Below are 12,261 nucleotides of genomic sequence, written 5' to 3'. Positions count from 1 at the left end.
TCTTAGCCCTCTTACTGGTTTGGAGAACCACCTGTGAAAAAATCTGAAACACACCAGTTTCAAGAAACAATTCAAAGCAAGTATTTTGAAGCTGAACCTACTGATTTGGTAACAGGTATCACGATCAAACACTTGCACAAGGTATTGTCTCAGAGATCTCTTTTTCTTCATGGGACTGAAGTTTAGTTTCCAATGTATTATAAGTGTTATTATGAGAAATACCAAGAAAAATATCATATGTTAATGAAAGGTTATAGCCATCATGTTTACTCCCTATAAGGAAGATCAAAATGAAATGTATATATTATAAAAGTCAAAATTTTCTCTTTCCTCCAGAATGGATTTAAATTTTCTATGAACTATAATGGTATCTTATACAGTTGATCTCATTTTAAAAGTTAGATTCACGGCCGGCGCCGCGGCTCACTAGGCTAATCCTCCGCCTAGCGGCGCCGGCACACCGGGTTCTAGTCCCGGTCGGGGCGCCGGATTCTGTCCCGGTTGTCCCTCTTCCAAGCCAGCCCTCTGCTGTGGCCAGGGAGTGCAGTGGAGGATGGCCCAGGTGCTTGGGCCCTGCACCCCATGGGAGACCAGGAAAAGCACCTGGCTCCTGGCTCCTGCCATCGGATCAGCGCGGTGCGCCGGCCGCGGCGGCCATTGGAGGGTGAACCAACGGCAAAGGAAGACCTTTCTCTCTGTCTCTCTCTCTCACTGTCCACTCTGCCTGTCAAAAAAAAAAAAAAAAAAAAAAAAAAAAAAAAAAAGTTAGATTCTAGTGGAGCTTTATTATTATTTAGTATATTAACATTAATCTCTGCTCACAAATGTTTATGTTCATCCACTTGAAATCTCTCCTGTTTGGGTGTTTATCAGGACACTTGGCTTTCTCAGTTTATCTAGATCAATTGCAGGCAAGCAGTATTCAGGTAACTCATATATTTTGTGACATTCCTTTGCTTCTCAAATGTCTGTATAAGCTTGATCTGAGCCCCTAACTCTATAGCTTGGAGAAAGCTAAGGCTGTCTTTGAAAATTGACTTATTTTTGGAGTACTTATACTTCTGTAGTCTGCTCTGCCTTTATGTATACTACATGGAACTACATAGTGTCTAAATTTTGGTTAAACTCAAACTTTTCCTTGGTATCCTCAGAAGATCTGCTCATCTGAAACATTTTTGTGAATATTACTAACATGTATATAGGTTGAGGCTAGATGGAGTTGGTTCAATGAACACATGAGCTATGACCATTCATTAATTGTTGGCCCTGATATAGCAATGAAAAAGTGAGATAAGGTCTGTGCCCACAAGGAACTTATATTCTACTGTGAATAAAAGCGGTTAACAATCAAGCAAATGAACAAATAAGATAATTATAATATATAGTAAATGCCATTATGAAAATAAATAAGGTAATGATATAGCAGTTAAGCAGTAGGATGGAGAAGAGAAAAACTTCAGGTAGATTATACAATGAAGCCCCACTACAAACATGGCCATGTGGATACTGCTCACCCTCTCTAACAGTAACCTTAGCTGAACAGAATCACCTCATTCCAAATTAGACCTATTTCTTTTAAAAAGCCTAGATCCAATAAGTACTCAAGCTGGGCTTGTGAAGGCCCTGAACTTTCTTCCCATTCAAGTCTGCTCTGAATAGTCATCCAAGCCACAGAATTCCTTGTGGGGCTGACTTGTTGTTATTGTATTGAAGTCTAACTAGTCTTTCTCCTAAATCTGTAGTATTCTCTTCTTTTCACAGGTGTTGGTCTCAAAAGCACTCCTGTGTACTAACTTCTTTCTTCCTGGGTGCTAACTTCCACATTAGAGTAGACTTTAGGGGGAAGCCAACTGGCAATTATTGGTACCCAGAATTGATTAAGAAAGTGAATGATAACATGAGAGATAGATTTTGGTACAAGGTACCAGTATAGAGTTCATAGATGGTGCACTGGGATGGTATACCAAGGGAAAGAAATGCACTAGTTAGTAGCATGCATCAAGCTCTTGAAAAATATGGGGGAATTACTTATTTTTATGACTGTGTAATTTGGTAGCTATTGCTGGGGAGAAATTATACACTGGAGACAAAGAAATATTGTATGTGATTGACCATCAGGGGATAAGTGGAATTTAATGAGTCTCCTAGGAAATATATAAAGAAATTGTCATTCTCAGCAGCCAAACAGCAGAAAAGGCTGAGAACTAAGCCCCAGACTTGATCATAACAATAGAACTCTAGGTAAGGTTCAATTCTCAGCTATGTGGATTGAGGGCCTTATTGTAAATGAATGGTAATGAGACATAGGATGGGACACATAGGACTCAAAAATCTCAAATGCTACTTTCTCCTCAACACTTAGGCTACAGAAATGGCCCACTCCTCCATATTAAGAACTCGTGTTTCTTTCTGCTTTCTTGAAGATGTGCAGTGGCCTTTGCCCCACAAAACAACAAAAACTCACTCTGGACAATAGGGAAAATAATATGTGTCTGTCACACAATGTAGTAGGTACCCTCCAAGATGATCTTCAGTGATACACGCTTCCTGATTTTCATGCCCTTGAACAGGCCTGTCAAGTAAGACAAATCAAAAACTTTAAAAGCAACATGACTGTTTTCTGAGGCTAAGTCATAAAATACATTTAAGCTTTGGCTTTGGTCTCTTGGATTTCTTATTCTGAGAGAAGTTAGCTTCTGGGCTGTGAACATAATTAAGCCATCAACTAAATGAAGGAAGAAAGGCCTGTGTAGAATGAACTGCCCCCTCTAACCCACAACCATCTCCAAATTCCCAGCCAATTGAGTAAGCTACTTTAAAAGGGTAACTTCCTGTCAATCAAGGATCCAGCCCTCACCACCATTTTTAGTGCCATATCTCTTGAGCTTCCCAGTTGACAGACTCTGAGCCAGCGCTGATATATTAGCCATAGTTCAGAAAGTATGACAAACAAGCAAACATCCTGGGTTAAGTTTATTTCTGGATATTTTATTTCAGCTATTGTGTATGAGAGTACTTTATAGTTTCTTTTTCAGTGAGTTTGCTATTGGTATGTAAACATACTGTCAATTTTGTATCTTCAAACTCTGCTGAATTCATTTATTGGTTTTAATAGTCTTTTTTTCAATGCCTTTAGGTTTTTCTATTTATATTGTATCAGGGATAATTTTACTTCCTCCTTTCCTACTGGTATATCTTTTATTTAGTTCTCTAAATGCACTGGCAAAGCTTCCAATAAAAATATTTAATAACAGACACACATTCAGGCTACCAATTAAGATGCTTGCTTCCTATATTGGAGTACCTGGGCTTGATACCCAGCTCGCCTCATGCTAATGTAGACCTTAGGAGACAGTGTGGCAGGCATCTGATGAGTGAACGTGGGAACGCTCTCACATGCACGGTGCTCTCTCGCTTTCTTTCTCTTTCTCTTTCTCTCTCTCTCTCTCCCTATCCCTATCCCTATCCCTCTCTCTGCATCTTAACTAAAATTTTAAAATTTAGCCTTTATTATTTTGAAGTACAGACCATCTGTACTGATTAGTTTAGGGCTTTTATCATGAATTGACACTGACCTTTATGGAATTCTTTTTCTACATCTATTGAGATGATCATATTTTTATCCTTCATTATATTGATGGGAAGTATTATGTTTATTTATTTATGTAGGTTGAACCATCCTTGCATCCCCATGGTAAGTCTCACTTGATTGTGATGGGTGTGTTGTTAAATTTGATTTGCTAGTATTCTGTTGAGAACTTTTGCATCTATATTTATCAGAGAAATTGATCTCTAGTTTTCCTTTTTGTTGTGTTGTTGTGTGATTCATGTATCAGAGTAAAATTGGCCTTGCAGAATGATTTGAAGGGTCCCTTTCATTCAGTTTTTGGGATAGTTTGAGAAAAAATTTTGTTAGTTCTTCCTTAAAAGTATGGTAGAACTCAGTAGTAAAGCCATTCAGTCCTGGACTTCTCTTTGTTGGCAGCCTTTTGACTACTTAATCAGACTTGTTACTTATTATTGGTCTGCTCACATTTTATATGTCTTCATGGTTCAAATTGGTATGTTATATGTATCTAAAAATTTATATATTTATTCTAGACTTTCTAATTTGTTGGTATGTTACTATTCATAAAACCCTTTTTATTTGTTATATCTTTTTTCATATCTGATTTTATTTGAGCATTCTCTTTTTCTTGGTCAGTCTGTCTAAAGTTTTGTCATTATCTTGTCAAAAAACCAAGTGTACTGATCTTTTATGTTATTTTCTTGGTCTCTATTTCATTTATTTCTGCTCTGATTTTTGTTATTTCTGTCATTCTACTAATTTTTATTTGATTTGTGTGTGTTGTAAATCTAAAAGCTGTCTTCATTCTTTTTCTTTCTTTTTTTGTCTGGTTCAATATTTTGTATGACCTGTCTTTAAGTTCAGATACTCACTCTTCTGCTTTATTTACCTCTTGCTGAGGCGTCCAGCTTTATTGGACTTATAAAGGTCTTCATTTTCAAGAGTTCTGTTGGATTCTTTTTCAAGATTTCTTTCTTTGCTGAATTGTATTCCTGCCTTCAGTCAACTGCCCATATTCTTCTGTATCTCTTTGAATAATCATTATAATCACTCTTTTGAATTTTTTCAAATATGTATTTATTTGAAAGGCAGAGTGACAGAGAGAGAAGGAGAGACAGAGATCTTCTATCCACTGGTTCACTCCCAAAATAGCTACACCAACTAGGTTTGGGCCAGACCAAAGCTAAGAGACAGGAACTCCATCCAGGTCTCTAATGTGGAAGGCAAGGACTCAAGCACTTGGTCCATCTTCCACTGCCCTCCAAGGCACATTAGCAGGATTGGAAGCAGAACAGCCAGGACTCCAACTGGCATTTAGGTATGGAATGCTGGCATTAACCTGCTGTACCACATGCTGGCCCCCTTTTGAATTGTTTTTCAGGCATTTCCTTAATCTTATTTTCACTGGACGTTGTTGCTGATATGTTGTGTTCAAACATTTGGGGTTTTATATTGCATTGCTTTTTCATGCCTCTTGTGTCCCTTTGTGATATTTGCACATCTGGCAGATTAGTTCTCTTTATCTTTCATTAGGGAGGTCTTGATGTATCTTTGGGTATCAATTTGGTAAGCTACTTGGTGCTAATTCCAGTTGGGCACAGTAGTGTAGTCTCCTTGTACCATCTTTCGTTGTACTTGATGATAGCAGTGATGGGGGTCTGAGGATCTCCTGAGACTCAGGGAGGTGGCTCTGGTACATAGTCCATCAACCATCTCCTGAGGAAGGAGCAGGAGCTGCGGAAGCAGCACTGACATTAGCAACAGGCCTGGTTGGCACAGGAAGCAGGCTAGTTACAGACCCCCAGCTCTTTATTTAGTCAAAATCTTTTACAGACTTAAATAACATCCATTTTTACTCCAGGTAAGCAGATATTCATGTACCATCTCTCACTGAAGGTGTCTGTCTTTCCTTAAATTTCAGGCTAGTTGGTTGCCTAGAAACCCCACTTCTCTGATTTGTTCAAAAGAAGTAAATTATTCAACTTGCACGTGTCACTGGCATGGGAGTGATGTTCTTTCCAGCTATTGTATCCTAAGTGGAAGCAATTCTAGTTTACATGTAAGGAAATTTAGATGAACATCTATGTATAGGTTTTCAATTGGTCATTCCTCCAAATTAGAATGAAGACTGACTGAAGAAGAGTGTGGTATTACCAGTTCAGATGGTAATTGAAACAAAGCAGGAATGGATGAGATTTCCAGAAGATGTTTGTAATTCCAAGAAATTCTAAAACTCACTTTGTGTCATCCATTTTTTTTTCCTTTTCACAGGTTCATCATTTCATACTTTTATTTTTTTCCTCATGAGATCAATGATGTGGCATTGTTTCTTCTATAGATAGTTGAAATGGGTGCTCTTTCTTCCAAAATAGTTGTTATAGATATAAAATTAGCATTCATGGATTTCCCCCCTACAGGTTTTCCAAGATAAGGGCACTACTAAAGTAGCAATAAAGGAATTGTCTCTGAATTTATATGAGGGACAGATCACTGTTCTTCTCGGACACAATGGGGCAGGAAAATCCACTACCATGTCCATTCTGTCAGGTAGGTGTTCAACTCTGTTCAAACAGTGTTTTTATACAGAAACAATGAGGCCTTCAGGTATCCTATACAATTTGGTCATTTCAGAGGCATGTAACTTAGTAATACACTTCATTTTAAAGTTTGCAAATAATCATTTTAAAGTTTCAAATTTAGAATTTATTTGGAGAGAGATATTATATGATTACAAAAAGGACAATCCACTAGCAAGACATAACAATCCTTAATATATATGTAGAACATACCTTCCATTTGAGTATACATACAACTAATAAATATAGGTAATCAAAAATAAATAGTATAAATATTATCTCCTCAAGTAGTTTAAAAAGAAATTGTATTAAGTACATATATAATTTTATTGTTGGACCTATAATATATAGAAAGATATTGTGTGAATACTTGATAATAACAGCACAAAGAAATTAGGTGAGAATAAAAAATATAGTAGAATAACGAAATTATGCTAGAGGGCAGCACACACTCAGAAACAACTAAAGAGAACCAACAGTGGTAAATACTAAGGTAAATATAACAAACTCTATTAATTTATACTTCCTCTCTGGTGTAGTGGGTTAAACCACCGCCTGCACAGACAGCTTCCTATATGGATGCCAGTTTGATCCTGGCTGCTCCACTTCCCATCCACTCCTGGAAAAGCAGTGGAAAATGGCCCAAGTGTTTGGGCGCCTCCACCCATGTGTGAGACCTGGAAGAGGCTCCTGTCTCGTGGCTTTGTTCTGGCCCAGCTCTGGCTATTGCTGCTATTTGGGGGGGTGAACCAGTGGATGGACGATCTCTCTGTCTCTGTCTCTCTCTCTCTCTCTCTCTGTAACTCTGCCTTTCAAATAAAATAAATAAATATTTAAATATATACTTTCTCACTTTTGTTTCTTAGCTTCCTTACTAAACAGAAAACTAAGTATGTTATAGTTGATTACATATATGCTTATAGATTTAATGTGTGTAATAATAATAGCTCCAAAAGAAGTGGGAAGGGCTGGCATTGTGGTATAGTGGATAAAGCCACCGCCTCCAATGCCATCATCCTATATGGGTGCTAGTTTGATTCCTGGCTGCTCCACTTCTGATCCAGCTCTGTGCTAATGGCCTGGGAAAGCAGCAGAAGATGACCCTGGTCCCTGGGCCTCTACACCCACATGAAACCCAGATGAAGCTCCTGGCTCCTGGCTTCAACTGGGCCCAGGCCTGGCTGTTGCAGCCATCAGCAGAAGTGAACCAGTGGATGGAAGACCTTTGTCTCTTTCTCACTCTCTCTCTATAATTCTGACTTTCAAATAAATAAATCTTTAAGAAAAAAAGAAAGTTAAAGAATAGAAGCAGATAAATTACTCAGAAAAGAAACTGGAGAATATTCCTGAACATGTTTGACACTTCTCAGTCATACATGGTACATTCTCCATTATAGGTGATATAGTAAGCCATAAAACAAACCTCAGTGAATTTAAAATATTTGAATCTCACAAAGTATAGTTCCTCATCACAATGAGTAAAGTTATAAATTAATGACAAATAAGTTTTGGAAATTCACAATTTTGTGGGAATCAATTTATTAATGATCAAAGCAGAAATCACAAAGGAAATTACAACATAATTTGATGAAAATAATTTTATGGGATGAAACTAAAACAGTAGTGGAAATTTCTGCTTACAGATGTCTGCATTTAAGAAAAAGAAAGTTCGCAAATACACAATTTAACCTTCCACTTTGCGACACTCTAAAAAGCAATCAAACCCAAAGCAAGTAGAAAAAGTAAGTAAGGATTATAGTATAAGTTAATAAAGTAGAGAATATTAAAAACAATAGAGAAAGTTAATGAAACCAAAAGTTTTCTCTTTGAAATAATAAAAGTAGCAAAGCTTAGCTAGATTGGCCAGGAGAAATAAAGATTTAAACTACTAAATCTAAAAATGAAGTGTCCATGACAGAAGCTAGAAGTCAAAGAGCCAAATAGCCACTCTCATTTTAAAGCAACTAGAATTAGAATAACCTCTTAGAAACTTTGGAACAAATGTGAAATAAATGGGACTGTAGGGCAACAGGAGTGATTTGGGACATATGGTGTCTCATAATGGACATACCTGAACACATTTATCCTTATGGTAGTGTTTTTAAAACAGGATTTCCAAATTACTAGACTTAAAGTGATATTTCCCCCATTAAATGTAACCAATTATGACAGCTATAGATAAAATGCTATTGTTTTTAAATCATTCTAAAATTATTCTAGGTTACGCTATGTTATTTCCTCTATCTAGAACTTAAATTTTTTAAGGATAACAGTTCTATGGGCTACATTTTCAGAATTCAAGAATCTGTCAAAATCTAAGGTAGTGCACAGTTATAATTCATAAATTTCATCAAATGGCTGATGGCAATGCTGGAATAATCTAACACCTTTTCCTTTTTTACTACTCAAGTGGTTTTTTTTTTTTACTTATTCATACTTATTGAAAATTAAAACATATAGTTAAGGATCTGGAACAACAAATTATTTCTAATCTCATTACCCCCAAAATAGCAACCAATAGTTTCTGAAATTTTCTTCAAGATGTATTGCTAATTCTAATGAGTAATCCATATATATATATATATATATATATGTCAAAGCTGAAGTACTAATAAGTAGTTGGTTGTCAAGTTCCCTCAGAAAAGCTATTTCTCAATCTGTTCTTGATTTTTGATTCTAGGTCTCTATCCGCCTACTAGTGGAGAGGCCTATGTTTATGGGTATGATATCTCAACCCAGATGGTTCAGATCAGAAAATCACTGGGGTTGTGTCCCCAGCAGGATTTGTTGTTTAATTACTTGACAGTATCAGAACACCTTCAATTCTATAGTGCGGTAAGCCAAAGATACATTTCTTTACACCCCTCCCCCATTTATGTACTCCAGGTAGTTTAGCAACTATAAATATTCTTATAAAGTTCAAGAATACTTTTGATGAATTTTCCTTTATAAAGAGTGGCAAAGGGAATAAATCACTACATAGGTAATATAAGGACAGAGCTGGTATAAAATATTTCTAAGAATAAAGTGGGAAGCACCCATGGAAACTCTGACTCCTTTATCTAGATAAAAGGAATACCTCAAAAGAAGTGTCTTAAGGAAATTGACCACATGCTGTCTGCTTTTAACCTGCTAGAAAAACGTGATGCATTTTCAAAGTCACTGAGTGGAGGAATGAAGCGCAAACTCTCCATCATTATAGCACTTTTAGGAGACTCCAAGGTAAAACTAAATCAAACTAAAAATTGATCCTCATTGTATACTGCAAATGGTCTAAAAAATCAGCTGACACAAATTTAATAGTTGATATGGATCTAACATTCTAAAAGGAACCTCCTAACTGAAAATCAGGGAATTCACATTATCAACCTCGTTGTTATAAAATGGCCAAGAGTTTAGAATTATTCCAACATTCCTAATCCGGTTTTGTCTGAATTTACTGTCTTGGCTTATTATATCATTAGCTTACCTTACTGTCTTAGCTGGGCAAAATGACTGAAAATGCAAAGCCAAAATAAGTTCCATGATGGAAAATACACTAGTGGCACAAGGACATAATATGTACAATGGCCATCAAATTGTCCTTCCGGTCTTTAGGTGGTGATACTTGATGAGCCCACATCTGGCATGGACCCAGCCTCAAGGAGGGCCACCTGGGACCTCCTTCAGAACTATAAACAGAATCGTACCATGTTACTGACCACCCACTACATGGATGAAGCTGATGTTCTAGGTGACCGCATTGCCATCATGGTCCAAGGATACTTGCAGTGCTGTGGCTCTTCAATTTTCCTGAAAAAATTATATGGTATCTCTCCCTTTGGTCATTCCTAGGATATTGATGCCTTAATAATGCAACAATTTCATTAATTATTTATTAATAATTATTAATATTAATGCTATTAATAATACCCTCAGAGCATAATTTTTATTATTGTCATTTCTCCCATCCTACTAACTTTCAACTAAAGTCCTTTGAAATAATGCTCATATTTTCTTGAAGATGCAAAATTATTTCCCACTTTATATTTATTGTGTTTTTCATTTTTTATGTTCATTTTTCCCACATGGCTCCTACTTAAAATGTAACTGAATAAAATGCAATTATCTCTTTTATGAAGTAGATGGCTGGGAGACAGATAGATAAATAAATAAATAGATTTATTTATAGATTGAGAGATTATAGATGGAATATGGAGGACCAGATATCTCTGCTTCTAGTTTCTTGTTTGTCAAATCCTTATCAAACTGATTCTGTATTAGAAGAATAATTTTTTCCAACATGAAGAATTTTTATGAACATTGGAAACACAAAATTACCTATGCTTCCATCTTCTTTTACTATCTAAATAAAATTTCATCATTTCATCCTCAGTATTTCATATTTCTTTCCATGTTTTCTCCCTAAGCAGTAGCTTATAAAATATAATTTCTTCATCACTTACTCTAGAATACTCTTATCTAAGATTCAGTTTAATTTTTTAATATTTTCATTATTTATATAAGGTGATAAAATTTTCATGTATTTCATAAAGATAGGAGCATAGTGGTTTTTGTGTGTTGATTTTATAACCTGCCACTTTTCCAAACTGTTTTATGAGTTCCAGTAGTCTCTTAGTGGAGTCTTTTGGTTCCTGAATCATGTCATCTGCAAATAGGTTCTTCTAGGTTTCCAATTTGTTGGCATACACGCCTTTGTAATAATTCCTGATGAGTTTTTTTTTTTAACTATTTTCCCTTAGCCTAGAGCCATCTGCCCTTTGCCTGTTCTGCCATCTGGAATCGCGCCATGATTTCTTCTTTGACTCCTCAGTTGTTTAAGAGTATATTGTTTAATGTTAACATATTAGTGAATTTTCCAATTTTTTTGTTATTGATTTCTCACTTCATCTTGTGGTCTGAGAAAATAATTTTGTATCTGTTTTTTATTAAATTTACTGAGGTTTGATTTCTGGAATAACATATTTTCTGTCCTGGGAAACTTTCTGTGTGTACCTGAAAAGAATGTGTATGCTGTTATTATTGAGTGGAGTTTTTTTGTATGTTTGTTGTATCTAATTAATTTATTATATTAGTCTTTTATATCCCTAGTTATTTTCTTTCTGTTTGTTTTATATACTATAATGAGTACTGAAATCTCTGTTACTGTAGAACTTGTTATTTCTCCCTTCAATTATCTTACTATAGGGTTTTTTACTTCTCCCTTCATTTCTACCAATTTTGCTCTATATATTTTGAGGGTTATGATATGAGGTGTGTTAATATTTATAATTTTTGTATCTCCATACTGTATTGAAACTTTTATTAATATATTATATCCTTATTTCCCTACTGTAACTTTTTATTATTGAAATTACTTTATCTGGTATTAGTATAGCTGCATCAACTCACAGAATAGCTGTTTTGTCCTTTCATTTTCAATCTATCTGTGTCTCTGGATCTAAAATGAGCCTTTTGTAGATAATATAGTTGGATTTTTTTTAACAATTTGCCAATCTCTATCTTCTGATGGCAGAATTTAATACATTTACAATTAAAGTAATTACTAACAAGGATTGAATTACTTTAGTAGTTTGGTGTTTATATATTCCTTATTGATCTTTTGTTCCTATTTCCTCTATCACTTTCTTATTTTCTGCTTAGTTGTTTTATATAGTAAAATGTCTTGATTTTCTTCTCATTTCTTTTTCATGTATATCTTGTTGAAACTTTCTTTTTTTTACCAGGAATTAAAATTTATATTAATTTCAATAGAAAATAAAACCCTGCCAAGTTAGAGTCTGGCTTCCCTTTGCTTCAGTGAAAGACTCCCTAGGACTTTTCTTTAAGGACATGTCTAATATTTGTGAACTTTCAGAATTTTTTTACTTTGTAGGTCTTAATTTCTGGGTCTGTTTCTGTTAACTTCTTTCCTAGTTATGAGTCACACATTTTCCTTCTACTTAGAATTATCTAACAACTTTGAATTAATTGCTGTAAATTGTGAATGTTAGTGATTATGTTGGTGAATATGTAGATTTTAGGGGAATGTATTCCACTTTTATTAATGTTTATATATGTATTTTTCATGTACTTGAAAGGTGGAAGTGGAAGAGGGAGAGAGAGATTGAGATTCCA

General features: G+C 35.4%; 1 protein-coding gene across 1 annotated transcript in view; it reads left to right on the top strand.

Moving 5' to 3' along the window:
* LOC100353012 (phospholipid-transporting ATPase ABCA3) overlaps nt 1-12,261 on the top strand; it is a 123,591-nt gene that overhangs the window by 61,038 nt on the left and 50,292 nt on the right. Inside the window, exons 11-15 of the mRNA XM_017342510.4 lie at nt 7-141; nt 5,986-6,115; nt 8,825-8,979; nt 9,211-9,366; nt 9,742-9,952. Of these exons, the coding sequence (XP_017197999.3) occupies nt 7-141; nt 5,986-6,115; nt 8,825-8,979; nt 9,211-9,366; nt 9,742-9,952 (787 nt within the window). The remainder of the gene's footprint in view (nt 1-6; nt 142-5,985; nt 6,116-8,824; nt 8,980-9,210; nt 9,367-9,741; nt 9,953-12,261) is intronic.

Source organism: Oryctolagus cuniculus, chromosome 19 (genome assembly GCF_051225735.1).
Source record: "Oryctolagus cuniculus isolate XC-2025 breed Fujian yellow rabbit chromosome 19, ASM5122573v1, whole genome shotgun sequence".
In the NCBI taxonomy this organism is placed as follows: Eukaryota; Metazoa; Chordata; class Mammalia; order Lagomorpha; family Leporidae; genus Oryctolagus; species Oryctolagus cuniculus.
This window is presented reverse-complemented; position numbering and strand designations above follow the sequence as displayed.